At 37.4% G+C, this 25,626-nt stretch overlaps 2 protein-coding genes across 6 annotated transcripts; one reads left to right on the top strand and one right to left on the bottom strand.

Moving 5' to 3' along the window:
* Positions 1-2,959: 2,959 nt before the first annotated feature.
* On the bottom strand, positions 2,960-14,299 carry tmem125a (transmembrane protein 125a). 5 transcript variants are annotated; one of them, XM_077717167.1, is made up of 4 exons: positions 13,987-14,299; positions 4,321-4,370; positions 4,090-4,207; positions 2,960-4,018 (listed from the first exon to the last, which is right to left on the bottom strand). In XM_077717167.1, exon 4 carries the CDS (start codon positions 3,998-4,000, stop codon positions 3,302-3,304), a length of 699 nt encoding a protein of 232 aa, XP_077573293.1. In that variant the 5' UTR covers positions 4,001-4,018; positions 4,090-4,207; positions 4,321-4,370; positions 13,987-14,299; the 3' UTR covers positions 2,960-3,301. The 5 variants fall into 5 exon arrangements, with proteins under 5 accessions (XP_077573293.1, XP_077573288.1, XP_077573292.1 ...); XM_077717162.1 differs by having other exon boundaries at positions 4,090-4,370; XM_077717166.1 differs by having other exon boundaries at positions 2,960-4,207; positions 13,987-14,298.
* Positions 14,300-21,390: 7,091 nt separating this feature from the next.
* On the top strand, positions 21,391-25,346 carry ebna1bp2 (EBNA1 binding protein 2). The gene is made up of 9 exons (XM_077717003.1): positions 21,391-21,607; positions 21,896-21,979; positions 22,403-22,575; positions 22,950-23,073; positions 23,681-23,770; positions 23,870-23,945; positions 24,078-24,171; positions 24,260-24,422; positions 24,872-25,346. The coding sequence occupies exons 1-9, from the start codon at positions 21,512-21,514 to the stop codon at positions 24,917-24,919; spliced, it is 948 nt and encodes a 315-aa protein (XP_077573129.1). The 5' UTR covers positions 21,391-21,511; the 3' UTR covers positions 24,920-25,346.
* The last annotated feature ends 280 nt before the right edge of the window (positions 25,347-25,626 follow it).

Here is a 25,626-nt window from a genome sequence, read left to right as displayed (position 1 = left end):
TGGCCACAAGCATCTTTAAGCTCCCTGAAAAACAAAAACAAGTTTAACCAAATAGTATCTTTTGTACTAGTGTCTTAATAGTTTGTTCTTACAGTTAAGCATTGACAGATTTTCATACTCAATGGCATGAAAATCTGGTGGCCACACAAAACAATCTCTAAAAATATCAAACCAAACCAATGTGATTCTTTCCAGAGGAAAATTAAGATGGGAATTTCCCATTTTAAAAGATGATTTGTGACAATGCTAATTTGTTTTGGTTTTGATTCTGGGTTTACAAAGCACATGTTGATTTCCACTATCAGCCAAATAATCCAGGTTGCCACATTTCTGTAAGATACGTGAACTAAGATTGCTACCACATTCACACTATTTAAGGTTAAAAACACAGACTTTGTATACAAATAGAGCAATATTGCCAAATGAGTCATGACAAATTCAGAAGCAAAAGAAGGATTTACATCGGAGATGCCTTTTAACAAACGAGACAAATAATAACATGGAAAAAATTAAAGACAGGCTAAAGTTGCACAATTTCTTCACAAAAGATGATGCACTTTTGAGTTTTCCTGTATTACTTTCTGGCATTGTACATTGACAATATAATTATAGAAAAAGATGGTATGTTAGTGCTGACATTGTGTAGCACTACAACCTAGTTCTACTTCAACTAAATTAGAGAGCATAAATTATATTAGGTGACCTAGATTCTAGGTCAATTGACCAGAGTAAAGATAGCGTCTTCTTCAGTCCACGTTTGTATTATTGGAAACTAGAAAGGATGGAGGAATAAACGCATGGTAATGGGTTGTTGCACGGTGTTCTCAAACCATTGCAAAAGAAACAAAATAAGTGGAGGCCATAAATCCTCACTCTCTCTGCACACCTTGTGTTGATATGCTAAATTTACATTTGGAATATAAGGTTTTGGGAGCATTGACCAGGGAAAAGCATCCTGCAGTTTCAAATGTGTTTGTATGCATCATTTATCCATTTAGATTCAGTCACTGAAAACGTGTCAACCAAACAAATTCCTGGAATTGGGCTGATGGTGTCTAGTTCGTCTGTGCACATTTTGTTTTCTTCAAGCCAATTAGAAAAAAAAAGCCTTATGACCTTTGAGTCTGAGTGTGTGTGTGCATATAAAACAAAGAGCCTCGTTCTAACCTGTGCCAGCCCCTGCGGGCTGCAGTCTTGTGCACCGGACCTCCATTTATTTTTTTTATTTTCTGTCCTCTCCCTAACAATGGCTCACTATGTGACTCCTTTGTGTCGCAGCAGCATATGCAGAAACAGATAAAGACAACATCCAGCTAACCACTACTCTACTATGCAACCAAATAAGATACAATTTGATGACAGTGATATATTTTCTGAAAGGTAATTTATGTAGTCATAAAGTATTTTATCTGACAGGTGGGGTGGCCATACGTCGTGATTTATGCAGGACAATCCTCCATTTACAATTATTTTCAGACTAAGTGCCTATCTTTTTTCTCTAATGCTGAACTCTGTGGCTTTTTATAGCAAATCGGCTTATTTACAGAATTTTGAGGATAACTAAGCATCATGTTTTCTCTTTAAAAAGGAACATAACATTTCATTTCCCAGTGCAGCGAATCATTATGAAGGTTTGAAAACATTGCTCTCATGTGTTTCAATGAAAAAACATCCTTAAATATGCTTTATCGTTATCAAAACTTTGAGATGGGGATACTTTTTCATGTTAATGCTGACTTGGTATAAAGAAGACCATTGGTGCTATTGGAGAATAACCATTTAAGTAAAATCATGGATGGTAAAACGGTTCAGAGGACAACAAAGCTACGGGAACTGCCGCTTAGTCAAACTTCTCTGGGGATTTTATAGATAGTTATGCAGCGGTACAGAATAATAGTTTCAAAAGCTGTTTGCGACAATGACAGGATAATACGTCAACGCCGATAGGAGAGAATTTGAAGTCATTTATGGTTTGCATACTTCGAAAGTGACAGCAAATGTCTTCAAGCTACCCACTTCAAGGTGGACAGGAGTCTCAACAGAAGTACTGATAATTGGGTGTTTCTACTTCTGTTTGAATTGTAGTCAGAAAAAAATTAAATACATTTTCCGTAACAGATAACTATCTCCCAAGTATATGGCTTATCCCGAATATGTTATATAAAAATGGGATTTTTTAAAGTGCATATTGGCAGACATAAGCAAGAGACAGCACTGCTAGGCTGCGACCTTGAGCATGTAAACACTGCCATCTTAGCAAACATGGTAAAACGCCAATGAAATTCACGGTATCCCAGCTGACATGTTGCTGAGTTCAATGATGAATCTCAACAGCAGATATTAAGAATGCATTTATACAAGAAAATATTGTCTATTTTTCTTTTTTATCTTCTTCTAAAAGCCACAAAGTGTGCTACTTTTTGGTGTTGTGGAAATAGAAACCCTCCAACTAGGAATTAATATATTTTTGAACCACAGTAAAGGATACAAATAAACACAATGTTATTTTAATTCATTGTCCATTTACTGAACTTTCGATCAGTGATGAGAAATACAGCTTAAATTTCCCTTTAACACAAAAAGCTCACATTTTTTTAACAGACTTGCAGACTGAAGATCCGGCCAATCCTCAATGTTTCATTGTCCCTAATAACCATTCAGTTTTCAGAATCTGGCACCAAGAGTACCAGGAGAGTTGGAAAATAAGCAAAAGCTCCAAAGGAAGGGTAATGCTGTGTTTTGAACCCAAACCTTGTGCAAATGTGCTCACAACTAGAACAAAGCGAATATTGTTGTAAAATTCATAACGTAGAAAAGACCTTTTTTTCAATTCAGCACATCATTTCAGAAGTTCTAAAGTTGTGAGTCAAATTTAAATTCATAAGCTATGCATACTGTTTACTATGATAAACTATCAATTATAGGACGGCATGAGCTTGTGTGCCATTGACTGAAAATCCTTAAATGCTGACTTTAGTTGATTTTAGTTGAGTCGATGTGCAATAAAATTCTAAGGGCAGAGTTTGTTCTTAATGAATGCACTAATTTTACCTTTTAGATGCAGCAATATGAGCATTTAAATTTGTTACATGTGCTTAAAGTACTGTAGGACTCTCATTGTATTCACATTTCCTCTCCATTTTTACTGATATGCTCATCCTCATGGTAAAAAAAAATGTTAGCTTATCAATCATGTGGCATCTTTATGTAATTTTTGTCCCCAAAGCATTGGAAGTCGGGTAAAATGTACAGAAATTAGCAGCTGCATCCCAACTGTGGGTGGCAATAGTCCATTTTACTGTCATATGAGGTTAGCCAGGCTGGAGGTAGTTTCTCTCTGAGCTCGGTGGTCCATACGTCCCGAGATTGTAAAGATGTTGAAAATCCTGTCCACATACCTTCGTCCATTTCGCGTCCTTTCAAGTAAGATAACCACAAGAGAGTAAATTCCAACACCCAGAACTGCAGCCCCTCCTCCCGTCAGCAGCACCACCCCAGAGATGTACATATCATTAAGTGCTTGGCCTGGTTTGGGCATATGGTTCACCAGGGCTAGATGCAGTAGAACCCCTCCGCAAATGAGTAAAGACACCCCAGCAATCAAAACCACAAGGAAATCAGATAATCCCCCGCTTTTGAGCAAGTTAATTTGCTGCCGGCTTCGAATGCAGTTCATGTCTTGCACGGCTGAGCTGAGCAGCTGTTTGAGCAGAACCCCCAAGGCCAGCAAGCAAAGGGCTGTACCCGCACCTAGCCGCCATTCGCTTGAAACACTGGTGGTGGTAGAAAGGAGGCCGACTCCTCCCAGCCCACAGCCCAAGATGAGAAATACGGCGATGGAGTAGCACAGTAGAGACTTTGCGGGTTCTCTGAACCACCACAACTCCACTTGTTCCTCTAGGATGCCGTGCTGAATCTGAATTGGGTCAGCGGGACCGTGGAGGCCCATTTCAGGGTCGCCAGGTCCCCTCAGGGGGGGAATATAGTCCAGTTCAGGCATTCTGCTGCCACTCCCAGCCTGATGAATAAAGCAGCCACCAACAATGAGAAAAAAAGAATCCACTTAAAAATCCTTTCAAGCTGTGTCACCTTCACTCATAGCTCGCGACAATTCCGTGGAGGTTTAGCAGAGGGTCACTTTGGATGTTAACCCGGAGGTCTCCAAGGTAATTTGAGAGGCTTCACCATGGGAAAAGGATGCAGCGTGCTGTGTGTATAAAAGCACTTGCCTGTGTATTATTGCTTCATCCACCAAATTCAATTACCAGTCAATTCGGGACACTTAGTCCAAGTTGGAGGAAAGATTGGATCGGCATTCACCTTCTTGCTTGTAGAAATGTAAATTTGGAACAGGCAGGAGGAGACCAACCCTGGAAGAAAAGGCAAATGAGCTTGTCTGTGTAAACTGTTGAAATATGAATTAAAGAGTTGAATGTATTTCGTTTTACTTTTAGCAATACGTTGATATCATTTTTTGACACGTTGCATTTTAGTAAGAACTGCAATGCAGATGTGTTCAAAATACACCTAATTAACTTTCAATGCACACATGGTTTCAAGCCACATTCCAAATGTTATTGTGGCTCATTATAAACAACATTTTAGGTCTCATTATCTCTATTATAATGAGCGTTTGGTACTGCAGCTTCAGCTAACAGTGTGATCTTTCTGTTACACTGACTTACATCGATTTTTTGCAGATTCTGAAAATACAACATGCATAAAGAAATTACATAAAGGAAGCATTGCTTCTAACCCTAAATTTCAAATGAAATGATCATTTTTAAACTGGATTTCCAATGGCAATGTGACAATTTCTTTCTCTGCCTCTCTTGTTTTGAAACTTTGCTGCTCTTTCACTCTAAACAGGAGATGTTGTTACAACTTCTATTGGCTAAAACACCACAGGCTGAAGTTTACTTTGCACTCCATGGCCCATTCCAGGCACTGATTTTACTTTAAATTTGACTTTGACTCCTCAAGCCAGATGTTTGGACACCGTAATAATATATTATAATGGTTTACTGGGTTCCCATTCCTTCCACCATTTGTCCTTTTTATGCAAACATATCTTATTATAAGTTTCCACCTTAGTTGGTACTCATACACCTCTCCAAACCATTGTTGCAGAAATTTCACACCCAATTTTTCTCAGATATTTGTGCATTTTTGTTGTGGGTAATGCTGGCAGCAAAATCCTTTACTTATACTGTATTCAGGTTGAAAAAAATGTTACCCTCACGTCAAGTGTTGCCCAGCCTTGCTTGACAAATGAACGTCTGAAAATATTTTCTAATAGTAGACCATTTTTTTCTTGGATATGAGGCAGCAACAGTATTTATTTCAGCTCACACATACTTGTGACATAGTCAAAGTCCATATGCTATTCACAGCCACCAAATAGCCTAACTGAATGTCATGTATATGTATTTGAGAACCGCTGTAATTTTCTGTGCTGGCTTGAACAGCGTTATGGTCATCGGTTAATTGATTATTATAGTATTTTGTATTTTTGTGACAGCATTTTAGCCACAATTTGTAGTTCTTTGGAATGCACTTTTCTTTCAATTGTGATGTTGCCTATGTGTATTTGATCTTCCATGGCTTCAAACCTCATCACAGGCACTATCACATACCCGCATGTAAATTTATACAGCAAACACACATGCTAAATAATATCCTCAAGGAAAAAGCTGTCAGCAGGTTGTCTTTAAAAACCTGTCAGCAGCTTCATTTTTTTATCAAAGTCAGCATTGTGTGGCACAAGACCGAGCATCCCAACACAAGCTGACAGAACTTAAACAAGTCCCCGCATTCAATGAGGGAAAACCCTATTCAGCAAAAATCTGTATCTTAACGGACATAACTATATATTTATGACTGAGATCATGTTTTAGTGCAGTAGGCAAAATGATTTAAAAATATTTAAATTGGATTCTCTGATATAAAGATTTATTTAGGAATTGATACTAATGGACGTAGTGTTCACCTTGTGAACGGTGACTTAGGAAATAAGCAGACAAAAGGTGTGAATTACAGTGGTACCTCGAGATACGAGCTGAATGCATTCCAGAACAGAGCTCGTATGTCAATTTTCTCGTAACTCAAACGAACGTTTCCCATAGAAATGAATAAAAAAAATTAATTCATTCCAACCCTCTGAAAAACATTTTTATTTGTTCTAATTCACCATCTATTATCAAAGTAACAAATAACTAGTGGTTTAATAGTACTGAAATGTGTTTAATAGGATACTTAAATAAGACAGATTTTGCGGAAGGGAGAGAGAGTGACAGAGGTGTTGTCTTTATCTGCTCGTATGTCGGGGCACTCGTATGTCAAGGTACCAGTCGTAAAATATGGTATTCATTGCTAATATACTGATTTTAAAAGCCTTTCAAATGCTGTGACGGACAGTAAGCTGAAGGATAGTGTTGGACCTGTTGTAAATTTAGTAAGAAAAAAAATTCTATTTGTGAATGGTTGGCTGTCTTTCTGTGTGCCACGGCTGACTGGCGACCACTCTAGGGTGTACTACTAGTCTGTCTTTCACCTGAAGTCAGCTGGGATAGGCATGTGCATGCCTTTGAAGACCAAAAAATAATCCACTCAACAAGGCAAATGTATAATACCACTATTTTATAGTTGTCCCAAACAATAGACATTAATTTGAGCCAGTAGGAGTGCTTAGTCACCTGTAAGAGGTTTGATTCAAAAAGCAAACAGGAAAATTCTCTTCAGTCTGTTAATCTTCATATTCTTTGGTTTCAAAGCTTAGTCACTAATTCATCCAAGCTGGAGAGAGCACAGTGTTAAGTAGCACCACAAAAACAGAACAGTCAGTTAGGCATGTTTTGGAAGCTTGAGCTTGATTGGGACCAATAAGGGAGTTCAGTATTAAATGTGCTTACAGTATGGAACCATCAACAGAGACATATTTGATCACATAAAACTACTATGATCTTGTCGCATATATAGAAACGACCAATAAAATACAAAACACAGTATAGTGTGTAATACGATACGTAAATTACCTGGAGCAGCTCGGGCTCAATATGCATCAATTAATGGGACAAAAAAGATTTATTAAAAAATTATTCATACTCATTATCCATTAAATATACATGTAGATCTTTGTCCATTTGTTTGACCGTGAAAATCACCATCAATGATTGAACAGGTTTCTAAACAACAAATTAGAAATAAAAATGCTGATGACAACCAGGACTAGAATAAAAAATATAATCAGGTTTGTTGATGAAACAGTCCCATTGCTAATATCTTCTAATACTGATTCCTGAGTAGAATAGATTGGAAGCTAAAATACTATTGGATAAAACAATCTAATATCTACGTTTTGGGAGTAGTGCAGGCAAGAGAAAGGCAATAAGAGCAAGCGATTAAATGGTTAGGAATAAAAGATGAGAATTGTATCAAACTGAGACAATCATTCTTGGACAATCTATTGAAAAATTGTATCACATTAGCATTCTAAAAGTATCACAGCGAGACAAGAAGCAAGCAAGTTTAATGTTAAATCACTACAAATTTAATGGTGTGAAACTCCTTGGAAAATAATAAGTTACTCATCAAGGAGTAAGAATTGCACACTTTTCAATGCCACATTTCATTTAAAACTGATGCTATTGAAGAGAACTGCACAAAATGGGTTTCTTTATTGTGATGGGAACATGCAGGCTGAGAAATGAGTGATAACAGACGGACAGTCCAAACATCCTTTGTTATGCAAATGATTTAAGAGTTATGATGAAAACCTTAAAGCATAATCATAAACCTCAAACATAAATCCCAATCTTTATCTCTCAGTGCCTGCCTCTTGGAAGTGCACAGCTTTGCAAGGTCACCAGAAAATGTGTGTGTGTGTGTGTGGGTGTATGTGTGTGTGTGTGTGGGGGGGGGGGGGGGGGGGGTCATGTTCTACTCCAATTACCTGGGATGCTTTGGGACTACGGTATTCCCCTTCTGTTATCTTGGCACTGAATTCATTTTACCTGTTTTTACTGTCTCATCTTGTGTTGATACTTTGTTCTTTCGAGATTGGTTGCTTGGCAATATGCTAATTAGATGATCAGTCTTTAGAATAGTAGGTTAAAATGTAGCAGTAATTTAATGTTGCTGTATCTTTGGGTGTCATTTTGTAAAGCCATCAAATAAGGCTTCACTCAAATACATGTAGAGCCACATTAAGGATGCTGTCAAATTCCAAATATTCCTTCACATCCATGATATTGTTGCAGAATCAAGAAAACAATAAAGCATATCAAAGGAGAATCCCCTGCTGTGTGGTTATGGGCCTAGTTTGGGGGAAACGTAGTAATAGTTGAGGGGTATGCATTTGATGAGTTACTTTATGTCAAAGGAATACACTCCTCCTTTTTACCTACCCGTTTTATAGTCATTCTTGCAGCGCCCTATTCTCTAACTAGGCAGTGATTCTCCTGACATCCATGCAGGAAGGAAGGGATCAGGGTGGGCTCCATGTCTTCAATGTGATGGGCACTGATGGCAGGTGTCACAAGAATTCGGTAGAAGGCTTGTGGGACATAGAAGGGTAGTGGATTTTTGAAGATTGAAATGGCAATGAGACTGATTCATTAGCAACAGCATAACAATGTTGTCAAAAAAATTCAGACTCTTTATACTTTAAAAGTGGTGAAATGACGGGGGGAAAAATCACACATTTTCATGTATTTTTACATTTCAATTCCGAGAATGGCCGTCAAGAAATAACATTAGAAAGTATTAATTGTTTATGGCTCTCTGTGTCAAAAAGGTTCCCGACCCCTGCTCTGTGATATCATTCATGGGTTAATGGGCTGTCATTTTCAGACATTTACAAACATGAAGATTTCCTACATGTTGACAAAGTCGTGTGGCATCAGCATGCCTCATGTCCATATCAAATTGAACAACCACACAGGGACGTCATAAAGACAATTAATAATGTGAAGACCTTACACAAATCCAGCCTAGTTCATGCTCCTATATACTCAGTGGCCTCTATAAAATGATTTTATTTAGCCTATTATTTATTTATTTATATATTTATTGTTATTTGTGCCACCCCAATCATCTTAACCAACTAAGACCTCCACAAAACCTAAGGCCCATTTATTTTGGGTGCTTAACCACCCACTTTCTACACCCTTCCATTTTTCCTTCAACTATGACCATTGTTGCACCAAAAGTACTCTTAATCTCCTTGACTTTGTCTTTGTCATGTCTACCTGCTTAGGGGTTATGGATCTCCAAGGAGAGACTCCTGTGCCTTTTAAAGGGACTCTTCTTTTGTCTCATTCCACCCAAGAGTTACAGCAATGAACCTTGATTTGACTTGAGCTTCCACTGAAGTCTCTGCTGCAATAGCCACATCAGCTATGTAAATAACATTGGCATTATACCAGCGTGACAATGTTTAACCCACTAATGACAACAAGGAACATGGAAACATAACACATAAAGCTAAGAACAGCCTAGCAGGTCCTCACGTGTAATTCCGCACTTTTTAAAGATTTGTTGATCTAAGCACAACAGTGAGTGGTCATCTGATCCGACAGAACATGCCATAAATCATGTGTCAAAGTGGTGGCCCGGGGGCCAAATCTGGCCCGCCGCATCATTTTGTGTGGCCAGGGAAAGAAAATCATAAGTGCCGACTTTCTGTTTTAGGATAATATTAAAATGAAAACTGTAGATGTATATTAGATTTCCTGATTTTCCCCCTTGTAAATCAATAATAGTAATTTTTAATCAATTTTTTCCTGTGTTTTTAGTTCAAAAATAATTTTGTAAAATCTAAATATATATTTAAAAAAAGCTTAAATAAACATTGTCTTAGATCTAAAAAAAAACCTGAATATTCATGACTTTTAATCCAGTTCTTTTAATCCAATAAAAACAAAAATCTAAATATTATATCTAAAAGGGTCTAGCCCACGTGAAATCAAGTTGAAGTTAAAGTGGCCCGCGAACTAACCTGAGTCTGACACTCTTGCTCTAAATATTGGTTCTTCTTTTTTAAGTTTCAGTTAAAACAATCTTCTCCTTTTGTCTGTGCTTCCTTTTTCTCTGTACCCACAAAACCTCTTCATGTCTATGGTTTTCTCCCAATAAATAAAACAATGGGAGTAGATCTACCTCTCATCTGACACATTAAAACTGTCTGGTCTATAAGAACAGTCAAAATGGCATTCTCAAAAATCTATATAAAATTGTATATCTTTTGGACCACTAAACGTATACAGTCACCCAGTCATCGGAGATTCACCAATCATGTGACATTAAAAATGGCTCTAAGTGTGGACAGTGGATCTCTTGGTGTTGAACTGCATATTATAGTCTTGGCTGTACCCATATTATTGCCCCTGCAGCTCAACTTACCCGATCACATTCTTATCTGACCTAGCCTTTCTCTTCTTGTCTTTAAGTTACTAGGTATCCTCTTGCCACATGGTGTCCCTTCAGTAAGAGTAGTCGTATAGACAAGAATGCTACTGCTTACTCAACATTAGGTAGCATACGCTATATAAAATGATTCTTTTTCATCACTATTTCCTCTGTTCTTTTTTCCGGTCTCCCCCACAAACCTTTTCCTGTCCAGCTGTATTCACAAAATAAACAACACGTGGTGCATCAAAAATGTTCGGCCTATAAAGACACTCAGATTCCCCGTCTAAGCAGCTGAACAGGACACGTCTAAAAAATGAAAGTCTATAAACTAGACCTCCATGTAAAATATTCATTGACCACATATATAATTGAGACAGGACTGTTTAGTCATTTATACCCTTAATTGAGATAATTAACAGCTAAAAGAAGTTAGAGCTGTATCCATTTTTCTTTGATAATTATTTTAGTTTTATCTGAAACAATAGTTTGCTTGTGTTTTAGTTGGATTTAGTTTGGTTTTTCACTGGAAATTATGATTTGGTATATCGTTGGATATCTTCATTGCAACTAAGGTGACTTATTTTTTGGTGCTCAGGTTTGCTGTCTCTGTAGTTTGTGTCCATCATTTGGGTCTTGCAAAAATATACAAAGGGTCTTTTTTCTGTGTAAGGCTGATTTTGGGACATTGAAAATACTTAAAAACAACCAATTTGTAAAATGTACCAAATACTAAAGATGTTTAGCAGGAAGCAGGGCTTTTGCTCCAGTAAGAGCAATGAAACAGCTAAGCTCAAAAGCAATTCTGGCTCTGTTAGTCAATCTCCAATCCACACTTTCAATGGTGTGAGGACATTAATTCAATAACTCACATAAAGCACCTAGTTTGAATCCCCTTAGTCCCAATGATGGAGGGGTGGCTGTGAAACCCTGTGGACAGCTGCTTACTTTAGTTGGTCATGCACAGCTGCTAAATTCAAGTACTAATCAAATCACTTTTTAACACGCTTGCACCTATATCTCCCCTGGGAAAAATGCTACCGTTTTTGTATACTATATATTGCAATTTTCTCAGTTTCACAATGTGGGTACTGCTGTAATATTCAGCATATCCTAATTGAAATAAAGAAGAACAAACAAAAGGAACAATAGAAATTCATCTGAGTGGTTTCTTGTCTGTTCTTATTAACCCTGAGTATTGAAGTGACATTTTCTCCTCACACTGAGGCGATACATCTCATGAACAAAAAAAAAATCTCAGGTCTTTTTTTACATTTTGTGACAAACTCTTAGTGTGTACTCACTTCTCTACTTTATACTTTATGAAGAGTCACTGGCTTGCATTTCTCTTGACAAGAGTTTGTGTTGAATTCCTGTTCCCCGTCCGGTATAAACCACTATCCCAGTGTTAAAGTAATTTGATTAATGTAAATTCATTTTTCGGTCCTGACTAAACCTTTTTGCATGAACGGATGAAGCAAAGCTCAGATAAAAAAAATTCCCAGGCCACCTTGACATGATATATACGTGATCTCAAGCAAGATGTGAAAGTGGCATGGCGCTGTTATTTTAATTCCACATTCACATAACCGTTTTATGTGGGAAAATCTGCTTGCACACGGAAATGCAAAACTACATTAAAACCTCCAATAGGGAAATACTTGCAGGTCTCATCATTGGTCTTTTACACTGCCTAGTCTCCAATGCACCAGAAATTTAATGGATTTGCTGAATTCTCCTTCTCTAAATGACTCTGTAATGAGTGTAGTCAATCGTGGATTCAACTGATTTATAGTGTTCACCACACTTAGGCCATGTAGATGATTGGTGCATTAAGACATGTTGCTTTCATTAACTGGTCATGTATATTAACATCATCAGCATACCCCTCAATTCACTGGAAAATAAATCTTGTAGCAATGTCGCCTCCTACTGTTCTGGAGTTTGATGAGACCCAAAACTCAATTTTGCATTGTCAACTGTTTCGATGGCGATGGCAGGGTAGAGCATTGTCAAGGTTGTCATTTTGAGAGGATTTTTTCAGGTGTTCACATTTTCAGTCCCCAAATGTTGCCAAGTAAATAAAAGGGGTTTCTGGGCATAGGGCGGGGCCCGAGGGGAGGAGCTAAAAATAAGTATGATGACGTGCGGTACCATAATACAGTGGTACCTCGGGACTGAGCTCGATTTACTCGTAACTGAAATGAACATTCCCAATAGGAATGAACGAAAAACAAATTAATTCGTTCCAACCCTTCGAAAAAAACACCAAAAACAGGATATTGGATTGGAAAAACATTTGTATTCGTTCTAATTTGCCATCTATTAACAAAGTAACAAATAACTAGTGGTTTGCTAGTACTAAAATGTTTTAATAGTATTAAAATCAGATGGATTTCGCAAAACAAATTTAAATAAACTTGGATTACGATGCAGACACTCAAAAATAAATTTAATCTAACCTAACACTAAACTTAATTTTAATTTTGTTTGACATTTTGATACCTTTCTTCTCCTGGGTTGGCTCTATTTGCTCCGCCTCCACTCTGACTTTTCAGATTTTCCCTTCAGAATATTCCCAAAATGATGCACACAAATGTCCTCACAATAGGATAATGCACGACCACTTGTGTTTGTATTGAAATATTAGATTGTATTACTCAACTGACTATTACATGAAACTTATTATGCTTAATTGTAATGGGCAAGTTGAATGAGTGTGATATTTCAAGTTGTAATTGGCAGTACTGAACAGACTTTCATTTTTTGCTGACTAGGAAAAAACACACCTCTCTTAGAGATATTTAACATTCAGCCGTTGTCTCTGTTGCACCCGGTGTCGGTCACCGATGTCACAAACATAAACACATGAATCACCCATAAGATGTTAGCTACTGCACACTGGATATCTTCAGAACTGTTTTTCCTCAGTTCTTTCAAATATGTTTCACCAGAGACTCCTCACTAATGAGGACAATTACTGCTGCTCACAGTCTGGTTTGCTTTTATGTCTTTGACTATATCTTATGATGTTTAAATTTAATTTGTTTACTTTGTTTGATTTTATTTACCGTCATGACTTGGGCAATTCAAGATGTGGCAGTAGATGAGTGATTGATCTGTATATGAATAAAGTGGCATTAAGGCTCATGGGAGGGAATCTTGTCTGTTTAACTCAAAATGATGACTACTACTGTAGAATTTCTAATATATAGGGAAATTGATATCTAGCAGTGAAACAGTAGCTCTATTATTTGCATTTGTGCATTTTATAAATATGGGCCATCCCATGGGTGCAAAGGTTAGGCCGCAGTCACCAGGTTTCACTTCCTCGATGTGAATGAAAACAAACAGGACCATACAAATGAAATACAGCAGTAGGAAAAATAATGAAATACCTTTAAATATTTTGTGGGGAGGTGTTGTTACCTTACACAAACAATTGAATTTAATGAACATTTCATGCAATACATTTCAGCTATAAAGACAATCCTAATTTATTCATAATAATTAAGGAAATAAACTTCAAATAAAGTTGCTAAAGAGAAAAAATGAAAGAAAAAAAGGCATTCTACTTACATTGTTCTCAGCCGATGCATAGCGTTCTTCCGTTCTTTGCGATGATCGGAGCGTCCTTTTTATCTGGAATCCAGGTTGAGTCTGTACAGCCTATTGAATTGGCAGACAGCCGCGTGCGACTCTGCTTGAAGCCCCCTCCGGTTTCTGTCTACACGCACTAGATTGCATCTGCCGGTCTGTACTAGCCCTTCCCCGGACTTCCCCCGGTCTGCTGCAGGAGTGGCAGAGCGAGGCGGCACGGGACGCGGATGGGAGGGGACACGGGCGGTGGATCGACCTCTGTACCGAAGCGACTTCTCGATTGGGAAGTAGAGCATGTGGCTCAGTTTCTGACTACACTATACGTCTCTGACATATTCTATTTACACAGTGGCAGTGCATTAAAAAAATGTAATATTAATAATAATAATTTCAATTCTTTTTACTTAATTTATATATTTTTGATAATTACTATTTTGGATGCAGCCGACCCTATTCATCCAGCAATTTTTTATTCTTTCTTCTTTTTGTACTTGTAAATTTAAGACAAATTCTGTGCCAGTGAATGAAAGCGGACTCTACAACATTTGGCTAGAACTCTTCATTCTTTTTCTTAACTGTTTATCATCACAAAGGTTGGGGGAGTGGGGGTGCTGGAGCCTATCACAGCTGACTTCAGGCACCAGGTGGGAGACACCCTGAATTAGTGGCCAGCCAATCACAGGGCACAAGAAGATGGACAACCATTCACGCTCACACTCATACCTAGGCACCTGCATGTCTTTGGAATGTGGGAGGAAACCGGAATACCCAAAGAAAACCCACACAAGCTCAGACAGAACATGCCGTGAGGACAGACCATCAGGAAATTTCAATATGTTTTCAAATATATATAGCTGATTAGTGGAAAATAGAAAAGTTGGACAACTGAAGTGTATGACTAGTACAGTATCCCACTTGAAGTCTGCAACACTTAAGAGGATATTTGAGATTAAAAAAGGGATGGGAATTTGGTCTTCTGTACAGTATATAATGGCTCTTAAAGATGCAGGGAATTGTGGAAAACAAACTATATACAATAAAGTTACAATAACAGCGGGAGATTGGTTTGAAAATTAGTCATTTATTTTCTCAGTTTGCATCCAATTGAATATTGTCTTCAGAATGAGGCAACCTCTGGTTTCTTCAGATTCAATATTTCTACTACATCAGGGCTATGTTCCAAATTTAGATCAAATATTTCATTCACAGCTAATTGTTTACTCATTGAAGTGTTACCACAGTTTGGCACGTGCTCAGACAAGTATTATTTATAGACACACACACAAAAAGGGTGTGTTGTGTTGCTTAGATGCAAATGTGTCTGTCAACATGAAAAACATGCGCCAGGATTTAACATTAAAGTATCCACATTGTAAACTTTGATAAGTTACCAAAACTCCAAATGTTTGACGCAAACAAGTGCAAATATAACGGGCAGGTGGACGAGTGTTGACAACTGGTCAACCAACCATTCTGTAGGTGGCCGAAATCAACAACCAAAAATTTGATTGAATCAGTTAAAAAATTATTATGGAGCTGTTTAGAATAACCACCACAGGCAAACTGAAAGTAGCGTTAAGCAGTTTCCCCCTCTTCTTCCCTTAAACGACCCGAAAAGAACCAATGCTTGTTGTTTTAATCAAAAGGGGTCAAATCCTATTGTCATCTGATCGACTAGTAAATCGTGATTGATACGTCGAGCACCAACTTTTAACGAATGGACCAAGTGGGAATCATTCATATTAAATCAACATAAAATTAAGTCACGTCACGGAATATTTGTTAAATTAGTCTTTTAAGAACACATTAAAAGGTGACAAAAAGCTCTAATTATCAGTTGTTGGTATGCATGTTGTTAGGGAAAAATATTAATGAGATACTGTAAACCACAATACTATACATTTAAAAGTAAAAGCTAGTATACTAGTGCCTCTCTAAGCAACACAGGTCGCAGCGACTTGTTTTTCACTGTGTTCCTACTCCGAGCCACCACTCTTCTCTTTGGGCACTCCCTGCGGCAGCAAAACTCCATCTGTGTTCATTACACCTCGAGCTCCATTCCCGAAAAGGGGGATTGCTCTTGTGAACAGATGTATGGCAATCTGTTAATTCTGGTACTGCCACTGAAATGGGGTTGAGATGCATTGTGCATTTTACCCTTCTCATAGGGTTAGTATGTGACCCTGAAATGATTGATCTTGGTTTTATAATCCTGCATTTTTGCATAAATGGACCCAAAGACTAAGGTTACAAATTGAAAATAATGTTTCTCATATTCCACTCAGCCTTTGGCTGATAGAATTCAATATAAATACATTCATTCACATTATGCTTAACATACTTTGTTTATTAGGGCTTTTCAATACAGATATGTTTAGGTTGGTTCTTTCGACCAAATACATTAAGGCATTATTCCTTTTTTACTCTAACTTAATATTATACATGTATGTACTACAGTTATTCTAGCCCAGTGGTTCTTAACCTGGGTTCGATCTAACCCTAAGGGTTCGGTGGAGCCCCTGCCACGGAGGTCTAGACACATCGATAACATGCCCAACATGACTATTACTGCCTGCAGATGATCACGTGACATTGCTTGGCCAATGAGTACTGCAAGGAATTTATAGATCTTTCGGTGAAAGCCCATATGTAACTGGTGGGATTCGGTGACTCCAACAAAGTTAAGAACAAATGTTCTAGCCATTTAAAAAATATATTCTAATTAGGAGTCAAAAAACTGTCTTGAAACAGAACCGCTGTTGCAACTGTTGATTTTTCTAACTGGGAATTGCATCTTTATGGTCAAAAAGTGCAATTCTGCGGTATTTTTTTTTTGGTACATGCGAAACTTTTAGACATAAATGCATTCATGTATTTAAAGCACCATTAAGACACAAACATTTTAAGCCTATCTTTTTCCAGGTCAATGGCTGTATGTAGCTATGAATTGATAAAAACCCTCGATTTTGGATATCCAAGTGCATTCTCAAAAACAACCCATTACTAAGTTTGGCACATTCTATGGCTCCATTTTCCATCTAACAAGCAGAGGGACCCGGCTTCCGTTACTTCATTTGGTGCTTCATGTCCAGGTGAAGATCAAGTGTTGGTTTCAGTTTCACCTTCTTCAAAAAAATGATTCATCCAGGCATGGATGGCAAGTTTGAGGGTAGCCTTTTACAACTTTTCCAGTACGTGCAAACGAGCAAGACCAATAATTATCTGCTTTTTCATAGTACAACAGAGAGTGAAACCCGGTGGAATGAGTGGTTAGTGCATTGGCCTCACAGCTGTGCGGTCCTGGGTTCAAATCCAGGTCACATTCACCTGTGTGGAGTTTGTATAATTTTCCTGGACCTGCGTGGATCTCCTCCGGGTGCTCTGGTCTCCTCCCACATTCCAAAAATATACATGGTAGGCTGATTGGACACTCTAAATTCCCTTCAAACTTTTTTCAATGAGAATAAAGCCATTCAGATAATAAAATGAGATGAGAGGAGACAATAGAGACTGTCCTGCAGAGCTAAAAATCGATAAAAACACTCGATTTTGGATCGAAAGTGGAGAGGCTTTGTCGCCAAAGCAGGTGGGACCCGCCCTTTGCGTGTAGTACATAAACACACAATACAAAGTACACAATACACCAATTTTTACCCTTTTACTGCAAATGAATAACTGCTCCAAATATCAGTTATTGTCCACCTTTTACTATTAATCATCAATATCGGTCTTGAAAAACCCATATCGGTCAATCCCTACTACCTACGTACCCATTATCTATCTAATTAGTCCATTCATAGTTGGCAACTGTTCTCTTTTTGTCATTGGAAACTCAAGAATGATGTTTGTTTGGCTTTCAATAATGATTTTATGAAATGATATTGATTTTGGCAAAGCAGAGGCATACTTGCTCAGACTGGCAAAGATTAATAGTCAAAGGGCTTCCAACTTTACCCCTGATAAAATTTAACTTATCAACATTAGCCCACATAAGACACAGAACTAAGCAAAGCAGCACAATGAACTTTGTTGCGAATGCCGGACAAGAAATTAAACTCGTGAGGAATGGGCAAAGTTTTGGACAATATTGATGCCGTCTATTGAGCCAATATGCGCAACCATGTTTCATTGCTTAGAAAGCCTGAATTAATGGACTTCTTGATGGCAAAATCAATTTGACGATTGTCAGGGATTCTTTTGTGCTCATTTTCTACCCTTTTGGCTACTTTTTACGCAATGTTGACTTATTAGTATATCCACATTTGTTGTAATGTACTATTGCTTGTAAGGTTTGTAAAACTGGACAATCATTGGAATTAGGGGCAAACTTAGTATGATTGCAAATAAGGTTATGATGCCTGCAATTTCTTTTGTCGGGCCTTAATTTGGGGTGGCTATTTAAGACTTTGAAAGCTAAGTGACTTCTGAATGTGTAATATTTGAATGTATAACTCAAGGAGCACAAAACATGAAGAAAATATAACGGGGAATGAAAATGTTAAAAGGGTTGTACAATGATGAGATGATTCAACAAGATATCCCAAAAGTTCTGTGCAAAGCATAGCATTCTGCATCCAAAGCAGCTTGGTTTGACAGATGAAAGAATATTACAGCATAATTATTATAGCGTTGATTATTCTCTGTAAAAAAACTGAGGAAAATAAAACAAAAAAAAACATCCACCTGGCCATTTGTATAACAGGGATGTTTCATATCACATCTGTTTACACTTCAGGGAGGATTTTTGACCAAATATTAAATACATGTTGGCCAAACCTTGGTAGAAAATGAAACTCATTGGGATAATGACAAATTTCTGGGGGGTGAAATTAAGACAAGCCAAGAAAAGACCATAAAAATGATGAATTTTCTGGGATGGTGGAGGCTTGTAAAACAAGAATTAAAACTAATGTTATTTTACCTAACTTAACTCAATAACAAATTAAAGAAGGCAAAAAAGAGCAGACTGGACACAAATATAGGGATTGATAGAATGATAATTAAGGGAATAAAATTCAACACTGCAAAAATTAGAGAGAAAAAATGGTTATAGGGGATTTTTATAGCTCTTAATTAAAAACAGTGACCAACTCATTAAGTGGATTCAGGAAAAGGAGCATTTAATTGATTGAGACAGTGGTCTTTTATTTCCAATGTTGATAAATACTGTACTGCATTTTCAGGTATTTGTTATAATGAGAAAATGCAGCTGCGAGATCAGCCCGACCTTTGGACATTCATTTTGCCCACAATTGTCCGAAGATTCATGGAAGTAAATAGGCACTTTTTTTCCATTACCTACATATTTACAGCAGCATTATACAATAGTGCTGAGGACACGAAGTTGTTCAATAAATCGATTTTCTCAAAAGTGCTGAACAATATTTTCTTTTATTTGCTAAATTATTTTCCTTATCTATAATCCTTATAAAGTGTGATTAATGGGTGCGTGAGAGAGAGAGTGTGTGGGTGTATATTAAGATTCTCTACGTTTGTCCAAACCGTGAAGCGTAGAGTTGAATTTTTTTTAAAAAAATTTTTTTACAGATCCTAATAGACGAGTGATTGAATTATTTCCCCTTCTTTAAGTGTGTAAACTCAAACTTTTATTTGTTAAACACCCATTTTTCAAAAGATATTTTTTCATTAGCGCAACATTCACTTTCGGTTCTAAACAAGAAGCTTGTTAACTAACTACAAAGATGATTTTTACCGCTTTCTGAAATGATTTTTTTCAACGTTTTGTGAAAGGACTTTTATAATGTTTTTCTTTTTTTTTTAAATGTATTTATTTTTTTAGCTCGGTCATTAAATGTGGTATGATAATCTTGTATCATATATTATTTTTATAGGAGCCCATTCTCGTGTTTTGTTTTGAACATTAACTTCTCATTTTGAAATACAAATGTGATGATAACACACCTGTCAACTTATACCCTTTTCCTGTATTTTATGTTTTTTTTTAAATAATTTAAAATTGTGCCGTATAACAACTTTTGTACGGGAAAATGTTTTTTAAAAAATACCAAGTGTTTTTGTGAAACCAAACTTGTCTTCCTCATTTCGGCTCTGTGTGGAGTTTGCATATTCTCCCCAGGCCTTCATGGGTTTTCTCAGGGTATTCCGGTTTTCACCCACATTCCAAAATACGTGCGTGGAAGGCTAATTGGACACTCTAAATTCTCCCTGGGTGGGAATGGTTGTCTATCACCTCGTGCCCTGTGATAGACTGGCCCAAAGTCAATTGGGATAGGCTCCATCATCCCCCACGGCCCTAGTGAGGATAAAGCGGTTCAGAAAATGAATGAACAAATTACGTCCCCAATGTCCTGTGCAATTTTATTGATGATAAAATGTGTTCATGCTAGAGAATTGTGCTCAAAAATATAAAATGACAACAACATCAAAAAACAGGCCAAGAATCTCAATAGACATGTCATCAATATGTTGAATATGCAGAATCCGTCAAGTATAGCACAGCAACATATATGAACATTTTTAATCAATGGGGACGGTTTGGTTCCATGAAGATAGTGACACCTAGTGGCCAAAAGGAAATAATAATTTGTCCATTCATTCAGAATTGTCTAGTGGAGTGCTACTGAACTTTCAAGATCTACTTTTTGAGAAGCCAATTTACCGCGATATACTTTTTTTTACTTGGCAAGTTCCTTGGCGATTGATGTATGAAGAACCCTTCGTATAGAACCCTTAGTATAGTGAATCTTTTGTTCATAATTTCATCCATTAACGTACCAAAACATGTTACACAGTCAACACTATGATTAACTGTGGAAAAAACTATTGTTTTTTTCATAGCCTAATTCATATTGCTATTTAACTTTTTTGTTTTGTATTTACTTTATTTAATGTTTGTTTTGCTTCCAGTTTGAGTCTTCGAGGCTCGGAACCTTTGCCGTAAATGTACCTTAATCTGCGGACTTTGAAAGAGCACAAACACAGCCTCTTCCTCGTCGATATCACATATTTACACTAGATGGTTAAAGCGCCATGTTATCCAACGGCGACGGCCATCATCACTGTTGGCCATTTGGTGTCAGTTAAATTCCACCAACATAACATTACAAGGAAATGTAAAATACTCACATTTTAAAACAATTTGACATCTGTTCGTGAGCCACAGTAAAATGAACTGCATGCATATATTTTCCACCATCTACCCAGGGACTTTTTTTAAGATGCGCCAAGATTTTTCCAATTTGAGACTATTTTAGTGTAGACAATTATTAACTTAAGATAACAAGATAAATAATTTTAAAAAATCACTTCTGATTTATAATACAGGAAGAACCAATTGCAAAAAAAAAAGGTCTGCTTTAAAATGGCCGTCTTTAATAACACCGCCGGCTCCAATCCTTCACATCTAATGCAGTATATGTGATATCTATGCACTTCCTCCCCACGTGAAGTGTGGTGAATAGCTACAAAGTGTGAGGTCCGAGCACATGTTCCTCAGTATTAATTGATCATTTAATTCGATTATATGGTTATTGCAAGTGAGATCATGGGGCCAGTTGAAGATGACGAGATGCTCAGCGAGGATTCAGAAGACGAAAATGACGAAATGACAGATGCTCAAGTGAGTAGTAGGCTACTTTGCTTCACTTAGTCGGCTAACAGTTAGCAAAGCATGTACCATTTAACATATTTCTTGAACATATACCTATGTAAATTATAAAATACACCATCCGATACACTCACTTCAAGCCAGGAATATCTTCCAATATACTATGTCTGGCTTTCTAAATTATTTAAAAGCAACCTTTTGTCAAAACTAGTCTAGCAAAAACACCAGCGATGTGATCATATCATCAGGTCGTTTATGCTCAATTTTGTCTTATTTTTTTGTCTTATTTGGTCTGTTTAGCTTCAGGAAGCTTTCGCACAAGGCCTTCTGAAACCTGGAATGAACTTGGTCCTGGAACAACCTAAACATTTCGCCAACAATGTGGTAAGTTTTTGTTGATTTGAACTAGTTCTCATCGCATTTTCTGAACCGCTTTATCTACATTGGGGTCGCGGGGGGTGCGAGAGCCTATCCCAGCTGACTCTGGGCCAGTGGCAGGGGGCACCCTGGATTGGTGGCCAGCCAATCGCAGGGCACAAGGAGACAACCATTCACACTCCTACCTAGGGGCAATTTAGAGTGTCAAATCAGCCTACCATACATGTAATTTGAAATGTGGGAGCAAACCAGAGTACCTGCAGAAACCCCACGCAGGCCCAGGGAGAACATGCAAACTCCACACAGGTGGACCGCCCTGGATTTGAATCCAGGTCCCCCACTGCAAGGCCGGCACGCTAACCACTCATCCACCGGGCCGTCCTGAATTGAACTAGTTACACGATTAAATCACATGACTCTTGTATACAGAATGCAATGAAAGAATGTTTGGCTCACTTGAAGAAAGATCTTCCCTGGTTGGAAAGATTGGACTTAACCAACCCACCTGCTGAAGATGTCCTTGCTAAAATTGAAGGGAAACCGGAGAGTAAGAGCAACGAAGAAGTCGATGCAGATGATGATTTCAAAAGGGAAATGTTCTTGTAAGTGTCGTAATTCTTTTTTTATGCAACAGTTTTGGATAAGTGGTTACTTTAAGTGAGCAATATTGTGATCAAACATGTTTATGTGTAGGCCTGGGCGATATGACAAACAAATCTATAATATAACCGTGAATCGGGACATCCCTCTTATCACCACAACAAAGTTTCACTTTTTGACTGTGTGTTAGTCTGCGACTGTTTTTTTAATACATTGAATTTACTTATTTATACATCAGTATTTGTTTTTGCGGGAATATGCTGTTATATTAGTCCTTCTCAATGAGGACTAATCTAAAATTCTCAGTTAATGCTCGACTCTTTGAGAGGTCATCAAGCTTGGCTCTAAAAATGTTTAATGTTGATTGCTCCCATAGTTACCGGCAGGCGCAAGCAACAGTTCTTAAGGCATTGCCTATTTTGAAGAAAAGCGGCATTTCCACCAAGAGGCCCAATGACTATTTTGCTGAGATGGCCAAGTCTGACCAACAAATGCAAAAAGTAAGTTTCCCCACTCTAAAACTCATTTTATCAGAGTGGCGATTTGGCATGGATTGGATTATAAAAGTTGCCTATTTTTCAGTATACAAATGGATATTGTGGAAGTTCAAAACTATATAGCCTTTTGTATAGACTTAGACAGTCACAAATAACCCTTTTTTAACTATTTGATAATTTGTATTGGATTTTTAAATCTGTTTTTACTTTTTATGAGCAGTTTTCCGCTGTAATGCAGCATAATAACAATGAAATTTAATATAGGGTAGATAAAACTTTTGCACTTAACAGGTTCTGAGACAGTGATCCCTCGCTTATCACGGTTAATGGGCACCGGGACCACCCGCGATAAGTGCAAAGTAGGGATTCCCCTTCAAAAATGCTTAATTAGAATTTAATTCCAAAATTATTTTTTAAAATTTATTTTTTAATTTGTGAATTTCCAATTGATTGTCTACTAATAATCAATAATAATAATCTCCATTATTTTGGTCTTAGCTTTTAAGGATTTTCTTTTTACTGCCTTTGTTGCTTCACCCTCAATGATTTTTGAAACTTTCTAAGATTCACAATCAAATGCATATCTTTTCTCATCTGTTCCACCTTGCAGATCAGGAAGAAATTGCTTTCCAAGCAGGCGTTAATGGAAAGGTCAGAGAAGGCAAAGAAGTTACGTGAACAAAGGAAATTTAGCAAAAAGGTTACTCTTCTTTTTTCTCTAATTTGAAATGGACACAATTGCTTTTTTTAAGTTCATTTGTAGACTAGTCACTAATGATTGTGTGTAATGGCAAATTAGGTGCAAGTCGAAGTGATCCAAAGGCGACAGAAGGAGAAGAAGGCAATGATGAATGCTGTAAAGAAGTACCAAAAAGGTTGGTTAGGGGTTTATTTTTCACGCCAATATATATATTTTTTAATTGCCAGACAGGCTTGATACATGATTGTCTTTCGAATTTGTTCTGTGGTGCATTACAAGCATCTGCTCTGATTTTTCTCACTTTCAGGAATGACTGACAAGTTGGACTTCTTGGATGGCGATCAAAAGGAGCAGAATACGTCCGGTAAAGGTGCCCCTCAGAAATCAAAGAACAAGAGGGGGTAAGGTTTTCGTTTTCGCTAACTTTGCATCAACTGTTAGCTCTATTAGTCCCCAAAATAATAATTTCTCATTGCACCTTTTTTTTAGCCAAAGTGCCAAGAGAAAATATAAGGATCAGAGGTTTGGTTTTGGCGGAAAGAAGAGTGGAACGAAATGGAACACTAGAGAAAGCCACAATGAGATCCCCAATTCCCGTTCTAAAGGGGCTAAGGGTTCAAAAGGAAAGAAAGGAAAAGGAGGAAAACAAAATGTAAGTATGGTTATCACACATAACGGAATATTCTTTCATTTTCTGAAACGCCCTCAAGGCTTGTGGGGGTGCTGGAGCCTACCCCAGCTAACTACAGGCACCAGACGGGGGCTGGCTGAATCAGTGGCTAGCCAATCCATAAAAGCATTTGAACCGTATTTTCCACGCTAAAAGGGGCACCATAAAGGCTTACATTTTCTCAAAAGATGACGGTGCGCTTTATTTATGGATCAATACTGTCTAATCATGGTATGATATTCCCTTTTGCCCATCTAGTAGATGTATAATGTAACCCAGCAACCAGAACTTTGGTGCCCCTATTTAGATGCAAACCGTTTTCAAATATGCTATCGATTGAAGGAGCGCCTTATTGTGCGGAAAATACACTACTATTCGTATGAGTTTTTAGAGATACCGAGTTTGTAATATTTCTTGACACTTTCTTCTAGAAACGTCCAGGGAAGTCTGTGCGCAAGAAAATGAAGAATCGCTCATAAACACAGAGAGGCATTTCAAAAGGATTTGAACTTTGTTCCAGGATGGATTTCACCGTAGCTGATTTTCATTGAGGAACTTCTTTGAGACATTCTGTTCAAACCTCCCTCTGTCAAAGTGTGTGATTGAGGGTGCATATAGCAGACTTGTGCTAAGTGGAGGGATGAATACTTTACTGTTGTGGCCATATGTAAATCAATGCTAACAAGCATGCTCATATTCCACAGGCTTTGGAAAAAGTAAGTTTAGTAAATGTCACCCAGATTCTCTATGTTGCCTATTTTATGCGATTTTAATATCATTGTCCTCATTACTCTCACCGATTCATTTTTGAGTGGTACTTGGGGGATTTATTTCGATTTTGTTTTACTTTGATCATTTTGGCTGTTGGTTAACGGATGTGATTTTAAATTTTATTTTAAAAAATGAGACTGTCACTTCATTTATTTCATTGATATAATTGATACAGGGTGGAAAAAAATCATAAAATTGTAAATGCATCACAATTTACTTGCTTTAAATAGATTATTTAGAAAGAGCAGACTCTTGGTGCTTCATGGAAGAGCGCAAAGGCCATTTAATTCTGATTTGAGGAAATGCAGTTATGATTTACCATATAAATTGGAAATTCAATGACATTGGTTCATTTTTATTTTTGTTACATTTTGTACTTGACAAATTGAGATTATCCTCAAATATATATGTAGAT

Source organism: Stigmatopora nigra, chromosome 5 (genome assembly GCF_051989575.1).
Source record: "Stigmatopora nigra isolate UIUO_SnigA chromosome 5, RoL_Snig_1.1, whole genome shotgun sequence".
NCBI classification, from domain to species: Eukaryota; Metazoa; Chordata; class Actinopteri; order Syngnathiformes; family Syngnathidae; genus Stigmatopora; species Stigmatopora nigra.
Note: the sequence above shows the minus strand (reverse complement) of the source record. Positions and strands in the feature narration are given on the sequence as shown.